The following is a 21333-nucleotide window of genomic DNA, read 5'->3' as shown; positions in this document are numbered from 1 at the left end:
ACTCATTGGGACTGACTCAATCGGTCAACTTCCCAACCCGGATCTCAACCAATGGTACTCCATCTCTTCTGGATCTGATTTTGACAAATTTCCCTGACAATATCTGCTGCTCTTCCTTCGCTCCAATTGGTTCTTCTGACCACGTCCTTGTCAAAGTGGACATCTCTCTGGCTGTTATCAGAGAACCACCTCACCGCCGTCGAGTCTGGCATTTCACTCAAGCCGACTGGCAGGGTCTCCGAGCAGCCATCAAACTTACAGACTGGTCTCCTATCACTACTTTCTCAAACATCAACTCATCCTGGGAATTCTTTCAAAGAAACTTGCTCTCCCTCATGCACAGATTTATCCCCTCTCGTGTTCAGTTGTCTTACCCTTCCTCCCGCCCTTGGTTTACTGAAGCTTGTGGCGAGGCAGTTGTCCTGAAACAACTTGCCTTTGCCTCATGGAAAGCAAACCCAACTGAGGGCAATCTCAGTTCTTTCCACAAAGCTCGGAACAAGTGTGTATCTCCCCTCAGGAGAGCCAGAAAACAACATCTTTCTCATCTCAAGTCTGAACTCTCAAACCTCTCTCCCTCCTCAAAATCCTGGTGGCATTTAATCAAATCTGTTTCTGGTGTATGTTCCCCCTCCATCCCCTCCCTTACCTCAAATGGCCGCACTGCTGATTCCACACGTGATAAAGCTGAATGTCTAAACTCGGTGTTTGCAGCTAAATCTTGTGTCCCAAACCCATCACTATCTCTTCCCACTTTACCCAGTCGCACCCAACTGTCCCTGGACTCTGTATCCTTTTCTCCTGACAAGGTGGAGAGCTTGCTTTCAAACCTCGAGTCAGATTCTGCAACCGGTCCAGACGGCATCAGCCCACGTGTCCTCAAAGCCTGCTCTTCTGCTCTTGCTCACCCTCTCTCTGTTCTATTCACCCTCTCATTTGCCCAAGGTCATCTGCCATCTGCTTGGAAATCTGCTAACATCACTGCCCTGCATAAAAAAGGTGCAAAAACAGATCCCTATAACTACAGACCAATCAGCCTTCTCCCAATCATCAGCAAGGTGATGGAATCCATCATCGCCTCAGATATGAAATCCTTCCTCTTCTCCAATGGCTTGATTTCCAATCATCAATTTGGTTTCAGACCAGGTCACTCTACCCTGGATATGCTGCTTCTGCTCTCCCATCAATGGATGGAGGTCCTCAATGCCAGACAGGAAATCCGAGCCGTATCCCTGGACATATCACGTGCTTTTGACACAGTCTGGCACCCTGCCCTACTCACCAAACTCTCTTCCCATGGTATTCAAGGCCATCTCCACTCATGGCTCGCAGACTTCCTCTCCTGTCACAGTCAATGTGTGGCCCTAAATGGAGTTCTTTCATCCCCTCTTCCTGTGCAGGCTGGAGTTCCTCAAGGTAGCGTTCTGGGCCCTGTTCTTTTTCTGGTTTTCATCAATGATCTCTCGGACTCTCTGGAAAATCCTCTATTTCTCTTTGCCGACGACTCCACCCTCTGCCGTACCATCTGTCTCTGCCGCCACCCTAACCACTGAGCCAACACCAGGCTTTTCCCAATTCAGTCACGTTCTCTTCGGGAGAATTTGATCAATGCAAACAACCTCCGCAGTATAGTTCGCTGGAACTATCTTTTTTTTTTTTCTTGAAATGTTTTTTTTCATCAATCGCTGTCACAACGGGAACCCAACGGGTTCACGGGTCATCTCGTATATTACTAAAACTCTCATCTTGTAAATATATATATATATATATATATATATATATATATATATATATATATATAAATAAAGCCTGGTGTTGGCTTAGTGGTTAGGGTGGCGGCTTGGGATCCCAGGTTCCTGAGTTCAAGCCCGTTGGCTGCTGAATTAACACCAGGGGTTTGATTCAGCCTGTCATCCTTCCGAGATCGGCGAAATGAGTACCAGTGTACTGGTCCCGGTGTATGCCCCGGTTAGAATAGGCATACCATATCCCTGTGTGTCGTAAGAGGCGACCACGGTTGGCGTCAGGAAGGGCATCCGGCCATAAAACATTGCCTCAAGAAAAAAGCCAAACCCCTGCACAGCAGGGAAAAATGGCTGTAAAAACGGTCATATATGTATATGTATATATATATATATATATATATATATATATATATGTATGTGTATATATATATATATATATATATATATATGTATGTATATATATATATATATATATATATATATATATATATATATATATATATATAGATATATTGTTAAGGATTTCAGAATCCGGTCTGATGAATGAATCCACACATCCAGGTCCCCAGACAGTTATTTCCTTCAATGCATGTTCAGATTAGCCCCATCCCCATGTCTAATGGGATCTTAAATGGGATGCGTTGAGAAGGGTAAAGGATAGATCCCCTCTCTTATGGGAAGCTTTTTTCTTTACGACAGACACGTTTACACACATTTCTTTCACGAGCTCTGAAGCCCACCCCCCATTCTTCCTCAGCAACAATCTTTCATGAGCTCCGACGCCCGCCTTTTTTTGAGATCACATGGGTCATCATGGTAACCGTGGGGCTGGGTGAGCTTGGGGCGGACTGACTCGCGGAGACGGCCCGGAGATATAAAAACGAGCGAGAGGTACGTTCAGAGGAGAAAAGCGAAAGAGTAGAAAAGCGGGAGAGAAAAAAGCGGGAAGCGAAAGAAAGCCAGGGAGGGAGAAGAGAACGAGAAGTAAGCTTGAGCAGCGAGCAAGAAGCGGGTGTCTGACCAGCGCCAACAACGAGACAATTTGTCCTTTCCAGTGCTTGGGGAAACGAGCGTGTGGTGCGCGTGTGGGTGTGAGCAGCGCCGCCAACAAGTGAGGCACGGGACAGTCACCAACACCAGGGTCTAAACACGCGACAGATGATCTCGGTGCCCTCCAGACTTCGACTGGCGTTCAAGGCTGTTCACGAGAGGGTGCACGCAAAGCTGGGTGCTGGCGACGGACGTGACACGCACGCACGCATTTCAGGATGTTTTCACTTCACGGACAACTTTGTGGTGAGCGAGACGATTCTTCCCCTCCCCCTGCTGAATGATCTGTTGGGTACCCTTGTCTGTGTTTAGCTGTAAGTACGTCAACTCCCGATAAGCAACTGCTCTTGTCTCTTTCCTGGCATTTTGATTGATTTTGCTTTGAAATTCATTCTTTATTTACCTCAGCAATAAAATGTTCTTTTTATTTATTCATTTTATTATTAATAAATTATTTGTCGATTTCCAACCTGTCCCTGTTTGTCCTTTCCTTCCACTGGTCTAGCATTGTCCGAAATCTAGATAGACTGGGAGGTAATTACCACAGATTTGACCAAAAATCAGATTTGACCAGATTTGATTTACCACAGATTTTGACGTCGGCATGCACCAGCAGTTAAAACGCTCGGCCGCCCGAATTAAAATCAAATTGAGATAACATTGGTGCTTTGCCGAGGGCGTGCTCCCCGCTCAGGTAACCACGTGACTTCTAGTTAAACGGAATAATTAGACGGCGGACACTGGAACTCATGGTTGACTGGGAGGCGTTCGTGGTTCTAAAACAACCCACCGGACCACAACGTTAATTGTGAGCGGTGGCCCCAGGTCTGGCTCTCCCGAGGACAACCGGGGATTAATCCCCCTGAGTGACAAGCTGGTGTTTCGGTACCCGTGGCCGCAACAATATGTATGTATGTTCCCAAAATACAGCTAAAACGGTACACGATAGCGCAACATTTTTAGGGCCACCTTACCCACCATTCTCCTGCGGTGTGCAGTATCAAGTTTCATTCAAATCGGGCAACGAAAAAAAATATTAAAAAATCAATTCCACATTCAGTGAAGGACTCCGGAAGAATTTGATCAATGCAAACAAATTCAGCGGCATGGATTCCTGGAGCTATCTTCTTTTTTTTTCTTGAAATGATTTTTTTTCATCAACCGCTGTCACAACGGGAACCCAACGGGTTCACGGGTCGTCTAGTTTAACATCAAGCTCAGTTTGTGTCTGCGGTTGGGTGGGTCATAAGCACCGTCCATTATGCAGGCCACACCTGCCTTCTTCTCCCCAAACGGCACAAGCGCCACCATTTAGCCAAGCCACACCTTTCCCTCCAGCCGCCCAGATATCGCGGCCACATGTTTCGCTCCAGGTGGCTCAAATTGTTTGAAAGCCTCTGATGTACATGTAAAAACTGAACGACTCTTCTATCATTAAGTAAAGGTACCATTTTGAGGAAACAAAGCTACATTTTGATTCCAACTCAAATGATGTAATGCACGTTTCGTTAGCAGTGATCATGGCAGCGGACCAATATACACCGCCCAATGAAGGTTCGTTCTCATAAGGTGGAGGAAAGAAAATAGAGGTCTTTCTTTAAAAAATTTTTTCATTTTTGGCTGACTTTTGAAGACTTCGAAACAAACTGAAGGGTGGGGACGGAATCCTGAGGGACTGGAGTGGGATGTAGCAGGGGAAGGGGTGGGAGGGAATCCAGAGGGACTGGAGTGGGAGGAGGGAGATTTCCCAAATTTCCCAAAATTTCCCAAAATCCTGCACATCTCTGCAGGATTTCCCAAAGCACCCAGACCCCCCAAATCCCCACTCAGCCTGTTTGCAAACTCCTCAACTACCCTCTCATCCTTGAGCTTGCCAACATCCAGCCGAGGCTGGGATGGTACCATTCTCCTGGATTTAAGCTGAAACTTCAGAGTTGCTACAACAAGCCGGTGGTTTGTATTGAGGAGCTGAACACACCGGAAGACCCTGCAGTCCTGAATCATCCTCCAGCACCCATTAACAAGCACATGATCATTCTCCTTTGCCACACCACCAGCGTTGGAATAGTGCACAGTCCAGGGGATGAGCCTGTGGCCACTGCAACCATGAACCAGTCACCCTAAGTTCATGACTTCTTGCAAAGTCAAGGAGCTTAGTGCTATTCTAGTTCACAGTTCCAGACCCATGGGGACGAACACGTGTCTCATAACCATCACTATCAGTACCAGTAGATGCATTGAAATCCCCCAAGACAAGAAGAGTATCTCGTCTGAGGCACCGATCAACCACAGACTCGAGTGCGACACTGAATGCCTCCTCCACAGTGAGATCACTCGGTCAAAAAGTCAACATAGGTCAAATGTCAACAATTGTCAAATTTTCAAATTCCTCAATTTTTATTTGATTGACTTGAAATTTGAAGAGCATTTGCATATCAGCTCACCGAATTGAGCCACCAATTATTTTCGAGGTCAACTTAGGCCAAAAGATCAACATCGGTCAAAATTTCTAAAATTGTTAATTTCCACCTGATTGACTTGAAATTTGAAGATTTGCACATTTGGTCATTGAATTCAATGACCAATTATTTTTGAGGTCAACATAGGCCAAAAGGTCGACACAGGCCAAGTTTCTGAAATTGTCAATTTTCATCTGATTGACTTGAAATTTGAAGAGGATTTGCATATTTGGTCATTGAATTCAACCACCAATTATATTAAAGGTCCAATTTGTTTTAGGGATTTCGCAAGTGTCGTGCTGTGCACAACATCTTTCTTGTTTGTTTGTCTGTTCGTCTGCGCAGCACGTATGTGTGTTAGTTACATTAGTCCCTTCAGAACCCCAAGACCCTTTCTGACCACTAAAACCCTTTACAGCCACCAGACCCATTAAGACCACGAAGATCCTAATGACCACTAAAACCCTTTGGAACCTGAAGTTCCTTTGAGACCTCAAAGACTTTTTCAACCCTTAAGACCCCTTGAGAACCCTAACACCGTTTAAGACCCTTTGACCCCCATGACCCTTCAAGGCCAATAAGACTCCCAAAGATTCTTTGAGACCTCAACACATTTCCGAGACCCTTTGGACGTTTGTTTCATTTGCAGTGAACGACTTTTCATCGAGTACACCCTTCTATTTATTTGCCACACAAAACAAGTCCTGACGAGGGTCTGCAATCTTTTCTTGTTTTACAATGTCCTCTATAGACGGCTGACCCAAATTGTGCCTTTTTTTTTAAGAGACAGATGGCGATCAGTTGGTGTGTTCTTCCAGATATACGAAGCCGGTCGAACCATAAGCACCGCGGCGACTCTGCAAAATGTTTTTTTTTAATTCGTTAAAGAAACGGGTCAAACTATACGAAGTGTGCCGGAGCTTGCCGGCTCCTTGTCAAAGTGGACATCTCTCTGGCTGTTATCAGAGAACCACCTCACCGCCATCGAGTCTGGCATTTCACTCAAGCCGACTGGCAGGGTCTCCAAGCAGCCATCAAACTTATAGACTGGTCTCCTATCGCTACTTTCTCCAACATCAACTCATCCTGGGAATTCTTTCAAAGAAACTTGCTCTCCCTCATGCACAGAGTTATCCCCTCTCGTCTCCAGTTGTCCTACCCTTCCTCCTGCCCTTGGTTTACTGAAGCTTGTGGCGAGGCAGTTGTCCTGAAACAACTTGCCTTTGCCTCATGGAAAGCAAACCCAACTGAGGGCAATCTCAGTTCCTTCCATACAGCTCGGAACAAGTGTGTATCTACCCTCAGGAGAGCCAGAAAACAACATCTTTCTCATCTCAAGTCTGAACTCTCAAACCTCTCTCCCTCGTCAAAATCCTGGTGGCGTTTAATCAAATCTGTTTCTGGTGTATGTTCCCCCTCCATCCCCTCCCTTACCTCAAATGGCCGCACGACTGATACCGCACGTGCAAAAGCTGAATGCCTAAACTCGGTGTTTGCAGCGAAATCTTGTGTCCTGAACCCATCACTATCTCTACCCACCTTACCCAGTCCCACCCAACTGTCCCTGGACTCTGTGTCCTTTTCTCCTGACAAGGTGGAGAGCTTGCTGTCAAACCTCAGCTCAGATTCTGCAACCGGTCCAGACGGCATCAGCCCACGTGTCCTCAAAGCCTGCTCTTCTGCTCTTGCTCACCCTCTCTCTGTTCTATTCACCCTCTCATTTGCTCAAGGTCATCTGCCATCTGCTTGGAAATCTGCAAACATCACTGCCCTGCATAAAAAGGTGCAAAAACAGATCCCTGCAACTACAGACCAATCAGCCTTCTCCCAATCATCAGCAAGGTTATGGAATCCATCATCGCTTCAGACATGAAATCCTTCCTCTTCTCCAATGGCTTGATTTCCAATCATCAATTTGGTTTCAGACCAGGTCACTCTACCCTGGATATGCTGCTTCTGCTCTCCCATCAATGGATGGAGGTCCTCAATGCCAGACAGGAAATCCGAGCCGTATCCCTGGACATATCACATGCTTTTGACACAGTCTGGCACCCTGCCCTACTCACCAAATTCTCTTCCCATGGTATTCAAGGCCATCTCCACTCATGGCTCGCAGACTTCCTCTCGTGTCGCAGTCACAGTGTGGCCCTAAATGGAGTTCTTTCATCCCCTCTTCCTGTCCAGGATGGAGTTCCTCAATCCAGTGTTCTGGGCCCTGTTCTTTTTCTGGTTTTCATCAATGATCTCTCTGACTCTCTGGAAAATCCTCTTTATCTCTTTGCTGATGACTCCACCCTCTGTCGTACCATCGGTCATCCCTCAGACCGGCAAGCAGCAGCTTCTTCACTCACTGCAGATCTGGATAAAATCACAAACTGGTCCAACATGTGGAACATGTCTTTCAATCCGGACAAATCTCACACTCTCACTATGTCTCTCCGAAAGGACCGTTTAGAACCCCCCCCCCCATCCACTTTCTCAACAATCCTCTGGAAGAAGTCCTTTCTTTCAAGATTCTGGGTCTCACTATCTGCCATGACCTTTCCTGGGAAAGCCACATTTCAAACCTCGCTTCCAAAGCTAGTTGCCGACTGGGAATCCTCCGTCGTGCAAAGTCCTTCCTTGGCCCACCTGAACTCCTGACCACTTCCAAAGCTTTTTTCCGCAGCCTGATGGAGTACTGCTCTCCCCTCTGGGCTGGTGCTCCTGCCTCCCACCTTTCTCGGCTTCACGCTGTAGAAACCAAGGCATTTAGGATCATTGGCATCTCCCGCAATGAAGCTGAGTCTTTGGGCCTTTCACTCTCTCACTGCAGGTTGGTTGGTGGTCTTTCTGTCTTCTACCGTCTCCTCTCCAGGCTCGCCCCCCCCTGCTCTCTATGCGATTTGTCCCCACCACATTTCCACAGGGTGCTCAAGGTCCACCATCAACCCCCTTCTGGTAAAACTACCAAAATCCCGAATCACTGCTCATCTTCACTCTTTCATTCCTCTTTCCCCCACCTTTGGAATAAGCTCCCTCACTCTATTCATTCCCATTCTCCCCTCCAGGCTTTCAAAACAGCTGTTCACCACCACCTCTTATCATCCCCCATCCAAATCCTCGATCTTTTATAACCCTGTTAATTCACCCCAAACCCACGTCCTTCAAATTCCCTGCTTTCCTTCCTGAAAGTCCCTGTAATGTCCATCTTCTATTCCCCATGTTCCCCATCCCATCCCTCTCCCTTCCACAGATCTCCTACTGTCTCTGTTCCCCACCGTTTTGTCCTTCCCACTCCCTCCCCTCTTTTCTCCTGCCCCCCCTTGATGTGAGTTGTGTGTTTTCTTACACGAGCCTCGACAAGGTATACAAAAAAAATAAAAAATAAAGTGTTGGGCCGCATCGCCTATGGAGCCCTGAGGCTCTGAAAAGGCCATTTAAAATCATGAGAAGAAGAAGAAGAGTAGGAGGAAGAAGAAGAAGAGTATTTGCGCGGGAAGTTGGAAGCCGGTTGTGTTATTTTTTTTTCGATGCTGTTCGCTTCCTCGTCTTCCCACAGTTAACGTATAAACAGGAAATGTTGGAATGTGTGGAGTTTTGCAAGGTCTTGTCAAAGTAAGTCGGCTGAAGATATCCTTTCACAATCCATCGACATTTTACCATAATTTTTTTTTTAAACGCCGAATCCTTGGGTAGGAAGATGTTTTCATTATACATGTAATGGCGATTCATCGTTTTTCCCGTCAGTGAATGAAAAAGGGGTTTGTCGGTTATTGGTGTGTGCCTCCGGCCTCGCCGTACTTTGTTGGTGGTGGCCTGTTGTTTGTAGTGCTTTGTTCTTCTTCGTGGTGATCTGTTCGTTTTGTTGGTGACGGCGTTTGTTTTTGTCGCCGGTTGCGCAGGTTGGCAGAAGACGAGCAAGAAGATCAAAGCACCATCTATAAGGTTTGTAGTTTTTAATTTCCACCCTCGGACTCGTGAGGTAAATTTGGACTGTGCCGGATGTTGCGCAATCTCAACGGTGATTGGATGTTCAAGACGTCACGTCGTTCGATGAAATAATTAAATACAACAATGCAACAAACGTTTTGTTGAACAATCGTTTATCTCGAAGCGAGCAGTTTGTTGCTGTTGATCGAAGTTGTATTTTTCTCCCTTTGTGAACCACCGATGATGCCCACGTCCGTTACACATTTTGCCACTTTTTTTTTTTTTCAATGATGTCTCTTGATGTCATCTTTTGGGTCTGAATTGTTGTTGCTGAGTTGTTGAGGTTACATTTCTGTGATTGTTGTTGTTGCAGAATGTTGCTGTGAAATGCTCACCGGCTGTATCCATTCACCCCCTTGGTTTTGTTTTACCAATGGATGGCCGTTTGCTTTTGGTCGAAGGACGTCCAACGGTACGGAGAGGACAGCAAGCATCTTGTACTCAGGATTTTCCTTCTTGTCTATTCCTTCCCTACCTTCCCCCACCCCCAACCCCCTCTCCACCACCCCAACCTCGTGACCTCCCCCACCCCCTTCAGATTTATTCTTTTGTACAAATTGCTCCTGATGTAATCAAGTTGTATCTAAAATTGTACCAAAAGGTGACATTATTCACTCAGTTTGAGTTTAATTAATCGTTTTTTGAAACCACTTTTGAAGTGCTGCATGTTCCACACCTGAAGTTGTTGCTCCATATTTGGAAACTGCGCATGTTATGCAGCGTGTCACGTGGTTTGCCCGGAATGCTCCGCACTTGAGGTGTACCTCCTGGCTCGGTGTGGGTCTTGTCCTTGCTCGGTGTGAGAGGTGCCTCGCTTGTATGTGGAGACGGAGCACACACTCGACTCTCAAGTCGCGGCACAACTTGCAACTCCAAATCTCAGCCGACTTCTCACATCTTATCCCAACTGAGGAATCGCCTCCTTGAGCCGATCCTGTTTTGTTCCTCCCTCAACCTCTTCGTTTATAACTTGTTTGCTCTCATAGTCTCTTGACATCCTGTGTTCCTACATTTCCTGATTTGTTCTTCTTTTTTTTTTTTTTTTTTTTTTTTTTTTTTTTTTTTGTATACCTTGGTCGAGGCTCGTATGAGAGCTAACACACAACTCACAGCAAGGAGGCATGAGACAAGAGGGGCGGGAGTGGAAGGGACAAAACATTGGGGAACAGACACAGGTGAACTGTGGAAGGATGGGGAAGGATGGGGATGGGACGGGGAACATGGCGAGGGGAAGATGGACATTAAAGGGACTTTCAGGAAGGAAAGCAGGAGAATTGAAGGAAGTGGGCTTGGGTGGATTATCGGGGGTAGAAAAGATCGAGGATTTGGATGGGGGAAGATAAGAGGTGGTGGTGAACAGCTGTTTTGAAAGCCTGGAGGGAAGAATGGGAAAGAATAGAGTGAGGAAGTTTATTCCAAAGGCGGGAAAAAAGAGGAATGAAAGAGTGAAGATGAGCAGTGATTCGTGATTTTGGTAGTTTTACCAGAAGGGGGTTGTTGGCGGACCTTGAGCGACCTGTGGAAATGTGGTTGGGACAAATCACAGAGAGAGCAGGGGGGCAAGGCTGGAGAGGAGTCGGTAGAAGACAGAAAGACCACCGACCAACCTGCGGTGATTGAGTGAGAGGCCCAAAGACTCAGCTTCATTGCGGGAGATGCCAATGATCTTAAAAGCCCTGGTTTCGACAGCGTGAAGTCGAGAAAGGTGGGAGGCAGGAGCACCAGCCCAGAGGGGAGAGCAGTACTCCATCAGGCTACGGACAAAAGCTTTGTAAGTGGTCAGGAGCTCAAGAGGGCCGAGGAAGGACTTTGCACGACGGAGGATTCCCAGTCGGCGACTGGCTTTTGAGGCAAGGTTGGAAATGTGACTTTCCCAGGAAAGGTCATAGCAGATAGTGAGACCCAGAAGCTTGAAAGAAAAGACTTCTTCCAGAGGATTGTTGAGAAAGTGGATGGGGGGGTTTTGTAAACGGTCCTTTCGAAGAGACATAGTGAGAGTGTGAGATTTGTCTGGATTGAAAGACATGTTCCACGTGTTGGACCAGTTTGTGATTTTATCCAGATCTGCAGTGAGCGAAGAAGCTGCTGCTTGCCGGTCTGAGGGATGACAGATGGTACGGCAGAGGGTGGAGTCGTCGGCAAAGAGAAATAGAGGATTTTCCAGAGAGTCCGAGAGATCATTGATGAAAACCAGAAAAAGAACAGGGCCCAGAACGCTACCTTGAGGAACTCCAGCCTGCACAGGAAGAGGGGATGAAAGAACTCCATTTAGGGCCACACGTTGACTGCGACAGGAGAGGAAGTCTGCGAGCCATGAGTGGAGATGGCCTTGAATACCATGGGAAGAGAGTTTGGTGAGTAGGGCAGGGTGCCAGACTGTGTCAAAAGCACGTGATATGTCCAGGGATACGGCTCGGATTTCCTGTCTGGCATTGAGGACCTCCATCCATTGATGGGAGAGCAGTAGCAGCATATCTAGGGTAGAGTGACCTGGTCTGAAACCAAAAACCTGGTTCTCTCCTAGTTGAGCTGAACATTTCAATTTCACGTCAGATTTTCCTCTCGACTCGCACGTAATTTTGTCTATTTATTACTAAACTACTTCTTTACTGGTCACAATTATTCCCACGTTCTTGTGGTGTTGGCCGGTGGAAGTTTTTCGCCCAAGTCTTTCACGAACTGGCTGGCCAGGCCTGATTTTCGACTAAGTAGTTGTGGAAGGAATTAGGAATTTGTTCTTGGTGCCGGTGATAGCTCGCCCACTCTTCCTGAAGGATACTGTGAGATCTTTAACGTTCACCAACTAATGCCAGCAGACAGGACGCCAATTTTAGCGTCCATCTGAGGGACGGCCCGTGCATTGATGAATCGGCCTGCCTGTGAAACACCGGGATGGCAGCTTGTAACTGGGTCAGCATTCGAACCCAGGCGAGACGGCTTAGATACGAGTGTGCGTACCGCTAGTCTTGGCCATCCTGCCATCCCTATTAACCCCAAACTGTTCCTACTTGTTGATGGTTCTGCTGGTATCATGAGATAAAATTGATTGTGTTTTTCGTTTCCTTTTAATCAACCACTTAAGCCTTTATTTGCTCTTTAAAAGCAATGCTGACCACCTACCTGATCTTCCTGAGCACATCAGATTGGTCTCTTTGATCCTAATATCGAAGTTTCTTTGGTATAACTGACAGCATGGTTTTCCACTTTGATTTTATACAACGATGCATCAGTAGAGTGAGATACCCTGTACACCTATCTCTTTGCGTGGTGTGGGTGTGGACACCAATAATATGAGACAAAATTGGGAGCTTTACTAAGTGTCGTCTTAACAATGCCCTTCCCAGAATGTATTTCAGTTCAAAGGAGATTCAGAAAATGTTGAAGATTCTCACGAGGATGAAGAGTGTAACTATGAAGACCCTTGTGAAGACGTTCGGCTTGGCCCTTTACCCGAGGGTTGGACAGATGCTTCACTCGTCACCAACAAAAAGGAAAGCTTCAGTCCGCTGCCTGTCCAAGATGCCAGGTAGGACAAGCGTCGATGTACTTTGAGGTTAGAGGGTATGGCTTCATGGAGTGGAAAGCACCCTTTTTTGTTGTTATCTCTGCCACCGAAAGTGAAGGAGGTTATGTTTTCACCCTTGTTTGTTTGTTACTTGCAAAATCAAAGATTTTTCAAGTATATTGATTGGTCAGTCGATTTTGTTATTCTGTCTGTCTGTCTGTCTGTCTGTCTGTCTGTTTATCACATACAGGTCACAATTCTAAACCGATCGTCATGAAACTTTACCAAGTTGTAGAGGTAGTCTCAACTGAGAAACGTACTGATTTTGAGGTCAAATGTTATCTTGTGGTCAAATTTCTAAAATCATCAAATTTCATCTGAAAAATCATCATTTTTCATCCGATTGACTTGAAATCTGAACAAGATTTGCATAACGCGTCACTGAATTGGGAAAGCAACTCCTTTTGAGGCCAAAACGTCAACTCAAGGTCAAACTTCTAAAATGATCAATTTCAATCTGAAAAATAATCAATTTTCATCCCATTGACCTGCGCTTTGATTAAGATTGTCAATTTTAATCTTAATGAAATGGACAAGTTGTATCCTGGCAACCTTTGGAGAGGGGGTGGATCTTGCAAGTATTGTGCTCTGCATGACGTCTTTTTCTTGTTTGTTTGTCTGTTTGTGTGCATGATATCCTAAAACATTGTGGACGGATTCGGATGAAAATTGGTGGGCAGGTTTGGTGTGTCACAAGGACGAACTGATTAGATTTTGGTGACGATCTGGATCGAGATCCGGCTGCAAGAATTTTTTGAGTGATTTTTCACCATTGAGCGATCGGGCCAAAAGCTTTTAATAGCACAATATCTCAAAACGTTGTGGACGAATTCGGACGAAACTTGGTGGACACGTTGAGTGTATGATGACGACGAATTGATTCAATTTTGATGAAGATCTGAATCCAAATCTGGATACGAGAATTTTTTTAATTTACAAAGGAATTCTTCACCATCGAGAGATTGGGCCAAAATCGATATATGTATGTGTGTGTATATATATATATATATATATATATATATATATATATATATATATATATATATATATATATATATATATATATATATATATATATATATATATATATATACATATCATGATGTTTAAAAAATGTATTGGGCCCGATATGTTCTTGTTGATCGTGGCCGAGGTCTGTGCTCTACCGAGTGCCCTTCTAGTTTATTTATTTAATTGATTAACTTTATCGTTGGTTTTTATTACTCGTGGGTCCGTTGGTCCATTCGACCACATTTTCATTGGTCTTCACGGCCTTGTCACATACCTGCCTGCTGCACTGCTGGAGCATTAGCTTCGCTTTCCCCAATCCCAGATGTGCATGTGCCAGGGCGGGCATTATACGTTCGTTATTATTCTTGCCAAATGATACCACTATTATTATTGTTGTGAATATTTTTTTTATCTTATCTGGAATTTACATTCCAGATAAGTTATTGTCATCGCACACCGTCCATCCATCCATCCGTCTCTTTTTTTAGCTCACCTGGAACCTAGTTCCGAGGAGCTTGTCGTCTGTCCGTCCGTTCACAAATACTTTCAACTTCTCTGAAACTACTATTTCGATGAAACTTTACCAAAACATTCATCACCGTGTATGTACCAAAGTTTGTTCATGCCATTACAAAAATCGGGCTACATGGGGGTTTACAGGGGTTGTCCTCCAAAATAGGTAATTGTTTTATGCTCAGAAACTACATATTATATGCAATTCTGATGAAACTTGACCACAACCTTCCTCACCCAGAACGTACCAAAGCTTGTTCACAGCTGAACAGATCAAGGTTAAGCTTCACACAAATGTCCCCCAAGCCATGGTTGTCCAAGTTTGTTCAGGAATGATTGATAGCTCACATGGTTTGGCAGCGATATTGAATTGAAGAAAAATAACATGGAATAGGCAAAGCCGAGAAGCGAACGTAGAATTCTTCTTACATTCACTTCTGACTTTACATAAAACTTGTTCACTCACAACTGTATACTTGCCAACTATACCATGGTACGTGTAAGCGCCGCAGAGCTGATGATTTTGACGCAATTTCCGGTGACTTCGGCCTGGATTCGGGATCGGCGATCAAATAATGTAAATCACGATTAAAAAATATTTTTTGATGATGCGGGAGATATCTTTATTGATATTAACTTTGGGAAAAAAAATAATTGAATAAATAAACGATCACTTCGAGTCAAGAATAAAAGAAATTAAAAGTTCCAGAAACGGTTTCAAAATCACTCCCGGTAATGTTAAATACAAAATAAACACTTCCTGTCATGAAAAAAATCACTTTTTGGAAGTATAAAATTAACTTTGGGAAAAATATAATTGAATAAATAAACACTTTCGGTCATGATCTCCCGGTATGCATCATTCCCCATGACAAAAACCGGAAACAAAAAAACAAAAAACAGAAACAAAACAAAAACGGAAGCAAAATGGTCATAGCCAACGACACGGATTCACAATTGCCAGGGTATTGTGTTGTTTTTGTTGTTTCCTATTCTCTCATGTGCACGCATTAAGTAATATTTACAAGATAGAAATAAAACCCGATCGTGTTTAAACACCGCACAGCGTTTAAAAACAACCTGAAGAAAAAAGTCATAGCTAACGACACGGATTCCAAATAGCTAGGGGTATTGTGTTGTTGTTAACCTCCGCCATCGAAGATCGGAGGTTACTGTTTTCACCCCTTTCTGTTTGTTTGTTTGTTTGTTTGTGAACAGTATTACGGAAAAACTCCTCGACGGATTTCGACGAAACTTGGTGGGGGGGTTAGGTATGGTCCAAGGATCATGCCATTATATTTTGGACTTGGTCCCCCCCCCCAAAAAAAAATTTGTTCGAGAAAAGTTTTTTTTTTTTGCATTTCTACATGTTTTAAGTGATTTCCAACCCCCCACCCCCCCCAAAAAAAATGGAGAAAAGAACTATAATGGTCAGCACTGTTGACATCATATTTAATGAATAGGATATAAGGTTCACTTGAGTGACCCAGCAGTATTGGCGGCGGAGGTTTTGCACTCTCCCGAGTGCTCCCCCTCAAGTTAACCTCCGCCATCGAAGATGGATGGAGGTTACTGTTTTCACCCCTTTCTGTTTGTTTGTTTGTTTGTGAACAGTATTACGGAAAAACTCCTTGACGGATTTCGATGAAACTTGGTGGGGGGGGGTTAGGTATGGTCCAAGGATCATGCCATTATATTTTGGACTTGGTCCCCCCCCCCAAAAAAAAATTTGTTAGAGAAAAGTTTTTTTTTTTTTGCATTTCTACATGTTTTAAGTGATTTCCAACCCCCCCCCCCCCAAAAAAAAAAAAAGAAAATGGAGAAAAGAACTATAACGGTCAGCACTGTTGACATCATATTTAATGAATAAGATATAAGGTTCACTTGAGTGACCCAGCAGTATTGGCAGCGGAGGTTTTGCACTCTCCTGAGTGCTCCCCCTCTAGGTGGTGATGTTTCCTATTCTCTCATGTGCACGCGTTAAGTATTAAGCTCACTTCGTTCGCTATTAAAATGATGTTTTCTCTGGAACAGCTTAATCAATTGACATAAAAATTATGATCTTGTCGTGATGGGAATACATGTTTTAAATTTCAACTTGATCAGACGCATGGTTTGGCAGGCAGAATTATTAAATTTTTTGATATGGGTTCCGTTTTTATTTTATTTTATTTATTTATTTATTTTGAATAAGGTTCACTTGGCTGTGCCTGGATGGGTTTGAGGGTAGAGAAGTAGCAGCTGAAATGTGAATCCTATCCAGGTTCCTCGTGATCTTCATCTTTACTTTTTGCTTGTTTGAGATCCTTCTAATGACTCCAATGCAGGACTGTACTTATTTGGCCTTCCATTTGATTTGATTTTAATTTATTTTAATCCCCATTCTTAATTCAATTGAGTAATAATAAAAAAACGTCATGGGTCAGGGTCAGGTGTCCAATCAAAGCAGGACGTCTTGGTACCTGGCCATCACTGCTGGCAGTTATAAAGTGGCAGTTCTAATTATGTCTTATTAATTATGTAACACACCAGTGCACAAACACCACACAGAATACATCACACAAAACAAGTCCTGGCGAGGGTATGCAATCTCTGATTACTCTTTTTCTTGTTTTGTTTTTTTTGGTAATTAGAATGCCATGTCATAGAAGGACCTATGAAGCTGCTCGATACACCTTAACATGGCATGCGTTTACAACATAGGAATTCTTCTGGGCTCTTTGTCGTTAATTAGCCTAATCAACTCAAGAGATCATGATCAATTTGGTGTGTCACACTCCACATTAGCTTCAGGAGAACTCTCCAACACACACACACACACACACACACACACACACACACACACACACACACACACACACACACACACACACACACACACACACACACACACACACACACACACACACACACACACACACACACACCTCATCAATTTATAGTAGATTTACCAGCGGAGTACCTTCCTGATGGCCGATCTCTTGTTGATGCCTTTGTCTTGTATTCTGGCAAATGCAATCCAATATTTTTATCCTCACACTTTTTGGAAAGGGAGGATATTATTGTAATTGGTTCCATCTGTCCATCTGTCTCACTGTCTCCGAAATGGTGGGCAGAAATTCCCCAAACTTGGCCATGATCAACATATGGTAAGGAGGTTAAAGAGCAGTATCATAAGCCTGGTATTGGCTTAGCGGTTAGGGTGGCTGGCTTGGGACCTCTGGGTCCCAAGTTCGAGCCCCTGTTGTTGAATTAACACCAGGTGGGGTTGACTCAGCCTGTCATCCTTCCAAGGTTGGTGAAATGAGTACCAGTGTACTGCTAATAGGGGCATTGCATCAGCGGCATAGCCGCGCCCTCAGCCATTGATGCTATCCGTAGCTTTGTGCTGCATATGGAGGAGAAGCAGGAAGAGCAGTTTCATTCTTGGCCCCGTCCCCTGGGGTCAAATACCAAAAAATGCGATTGCAAGCATATTTCAAAACATCTTAAAATGAAACTTTGTATATGCAATCAACGTTGGGGGACGCATGAGTCTGTAACTCTTTTTTGATCTGGCCCCAGTTCATACCCTCATGTGGTGGGGTTGCAAGGTCACAGGGGTCAAAACGCAGAAAAAATAATTTTAATTCTTAATTTGATATTGGGTCATTCCTAGTGGAACTTTTTGCCATCTTTCCACTTTGCTTTGTGGGAAGCAGAGATTTACAATAGTGCGTCATTGACCTCGCTCTAGTTTTTTTTGTGCTGCTTTTGCCTTTTTATCGGCATTGTGATGCAATTGTTTGAATTGCAATTTAATTTTTGCTGCAAACAAGCTTATGTTTTCCCAAAATAAAGTTTCACTTCATATTTTTTTTCCAGGAATTTCAGCCAAAGTATTCAATATTTTCACAATGGCGAGCCACGCTCGCCCATTGGTCGGAGGAAACTGGGGCGTGAACCTCCCCTGATCCTAGAATTGCATATATCGATTTCACACAGACGCGCTTGGAGGCGGGGCCAAGCCGCCCCTCGCCTGCTAATTGGACGGAGCAGAAGTGGGCGTGTGGCGTTTGTGATCCGAATTTTACTCGGAAAGGCCGCTATTTGCGATCGCGGCTCGGTGCGTATCGCTGAACGGGCCCAAGACAGCCCGACGCTCAGTGTTCACAGGTGGTGCGGGAATGGCCGTAGAAGGAGAGAGGTGAGGGTGGTGGAGGGTTTTCGGTGGTGGTTTGATGGTTATGGTGCCGTTTGGGAATGACGGTGATGCGATGTTTGCGGGATTGAGTTGTGAAGGTGAAGGTCGTGGCTGTTGGCGTTGTTGTTGTTGTTGTTGTTGTTGTCTGAGGGTTGGAGCGTGGTTGTAGTTGGTGACGATGGCTGTTAGGTTAAGGTGGTTGTTGTGTGATGGCGGTTGAGACGTGGTTGGTTCAAAATAAAGATAGAACAGAAAAACGCCTAACTCAAAGGATCGCAGCCCGAATGAATCACATAATTTCCCTCTATATAACGGGTTTGGGGCTAACTACACATGTACTTAGAGATATCTCACCTACGGGCCATGAATGGTGGTTTGCGAATTTCCACAGCCGTAACAATATATATATATATATATATATATATATATATATATATATATATATATATATTTTCTCAAAACTTGATTGAATCAAACTATTTGCACAAGTGGAACTTCAGGGTATCCTCATCTCTATCTTCTATATATTACTAAAACTCTCATCTTGTATGTATGTATGTTCCCAAAATCCAGCCAAAACGGTACACGATAGCGCAAAAATTTTAGGCCCATCTTACTCATCATTCTCCTGCGATGTGTAGTATCAAGTTTCGTTAAAATCGGGCAACGAAAAAATTATTAAAAAATCAATTCCCAATTCAGTCAAGTACTCTCGGGAGTATTTGATGAATGCAAACAACCTCAGTGGTATAGTTCGCTGGAGCTATCTTTTTTTTTTGTTGTTTTTTTTGAAATGATTTTTTTATCAACCGCTGTCACAACGGGAACCCAACAGGTTCACGGGTCGTCTCGTCTATGACTAAAATTCTCATCTTGTATGTATGTATGTATGTATGTTCCCGAAATACAGCCAAAACGGTACACGATAGCGCAAAAATTTTAGGGCCACATTACTCACCATTCGCCTGCGGTGTGCAGTATCAAGTTTCGTTCAAGTTGGGCAACGAAAATATTATTTAAAAAATCAATTCCCGATTCAGTGAAGTACTCTTCGGGAGTATTTGATCAATGCAAACAACCTCAGCGGAATAGTTCGCTGGAGCTATCTTTTTTTTCTTGAAATGATTTTTTTCATCAACCGCTGTCACAACGGGAACCCAACGGGTTCATAGGTCGTCGAGTTAAGCCCTAAAAGTTTCAGCTTCCTCATTCAAATCCTCCACAGTATGTATAAACTAGTATAAAAGCAAGTCAAAAATGATGTGTTGGAATTCTTTTATTCGAAATATTCAAGGAGAATGGAAGATATGATGTTTCATAGCAAGAAAAAGTGTTATTTAAAACACTACATGAAGAAATGTGATAATATTTTCTGGGATGTTTTATTTTGACTGTACAGCCTTGTGAGCTTGCCAAAGTCTGAAGTCTTGGCCTTGCATCAGGTGTGCCTGTATCTTATTTATTTATTAAACATCCTATAGACATAAATTAACACTCCTTTGACTGTGTGTGTTACACATCATGTGCAGTGAATTTCACCTCCATACGCCTTGTATTTATTGTTTTGTTTGTTTTTAAACGCTTCTGTTCACCACCCTTTATGCCCAATTGCAAGTCCTGTCTACATTTCTAATAAAGGAGATGGAATTAATCTTTTATGAAAAATGTTTTTCGATGTTTTTATTTATTTATCCTGAAAAATAGATCGTAATGAACACGCAGTCCTGTTAAAAGATTGTCCTTTAAAACCCCTCCTTAAATCGTCCTAATGAAGGGGGATAAACAAATACACACTGTGTTTTTTATAGTTCGATTGTTTAACATCCACACCCTCTCCAACCACATGTTGTGTGATTGTTCTTTTAAATGAAGCAATCAGTGCCCCAGCTGTACGCAATACCACTCATAAAAGTTTGACTTCACCTTTTACCTATTTCTTGGTATACTTGTTCGATGATTGTGTTCATTTTGACAACTTGTTAGGAAATGTTTTTTCTTGTCTGAACAGTTTCTTTACATGTCAGTTTGCAAAGTTCTTGGAGTCTTTAACATTACATGCACTGAAAGGAATATGGTGTTTGATGACTCAGGTTCATGACATTGCTAGTTGCAACCCACTTGCATTGCCCTACACTCACTATTCGTTTGTTTTTCTGTGCATTTGTTCTTAATATCACCTACTTCACCGAACATGAACGGAGGTTATGTTTTCACCCCTGTTTGTCTGTCTTTGTGAGCAGGATATCTCAAAACGCTGTGGACGGATTTGGACAAAACTTGTTGGACAGGTTGGATGTGTGACGAGGACGAATTGATTTGATTTTGGTGAAGATCCGGATCTGATAAAAAAAATATCAAAATATTTTAAGCGTTTCTTCACCATTGAGAGATGGGGCCAAAACGATATTTAACATGATATCTCAAAACGTTGTGGACGGATTAGGATGAAACTTGGTGGATGAGTTGGGTCGGTGACAAGACCAAGCCAATTAGATTTTAGTTGAGGTCTGGATGCAGATCCGGCCTATCAGTGGAATACAAAGCTTAAACTGTTCAGCCTGGCGGAGAATTGCACTCTACCGAGTGCCATTCTGGTTTAATAATCGTCTTCTGCCATGTCCATCTGCAACAAAACGTGTATGTGATGCAAAGACTTAGAACTTCCTTTGGGGGACTGCACAATCGGTGTGCTGCAGTGCAGATATTACGTCCGTACGTGAGAGTTGTGCCGAAGTTGCATTTTGATCGATCCCACCAATAACTAGTTAATTTCTGATCAAAAGATATTTTCTTTTACTGTAAATGGGTGTTTCACTGGTGGAAAACGAAATGGTT

The 21333-nt window shown here is 43.8% G+C and overlaps 1 protein-coding gene across 3 annotated transcripts in view; it reads left to right on the top strand.

Moving 5' to 3' along the window:
• Positions 1-8686: 8686 nt before the first annotated feature.
• Positions 8687-21333, top strand: part of ZWILCH (zwilch kinetochore protein) — a 66538-nt gene continuing 53891 nt past the window's right edge. For all 3 annotated transcript variants that reach the window (XM_085893076.1, XM_085893074.1, XM_085893075.1), the window contains exons 1-4: positions 8687-8851; positions 9139-9181; positions 9540-9638; positions 12571-12752. In XM_085893076.1, coding sequence (XP_085749202.1) covers positions 8814-8851; positions 9139-9181; positions 9540-9638; positions 12571-12752 — 362 coding nt within the window. In that variant the 5' untranslated portion in view covers positions 8687-8813. The remainder of the gene's footprint in view (positions 8852-9138; positions 9182-9539; positions 9639-12570; positions 12753-21333) is intronic.

This window comes from Eptatretus burgeri, chromosome 8 (assembly GCF_056783735.1).
Source record: "Eptatretus burgeri isolate ZD-2024b chromosome 8, Ebu_testis_v1, whole genome shotgun sequence".
Lineage (NCBI taxonomy): Eukaryota > Metazoa > Chordata > Myxini > Myxiniformes > Myxinidae > Eptatretus > Eptatretus burgeri.
This window is presented reverse-complemented; position numbering and strand designations above follow the sequence as displayed.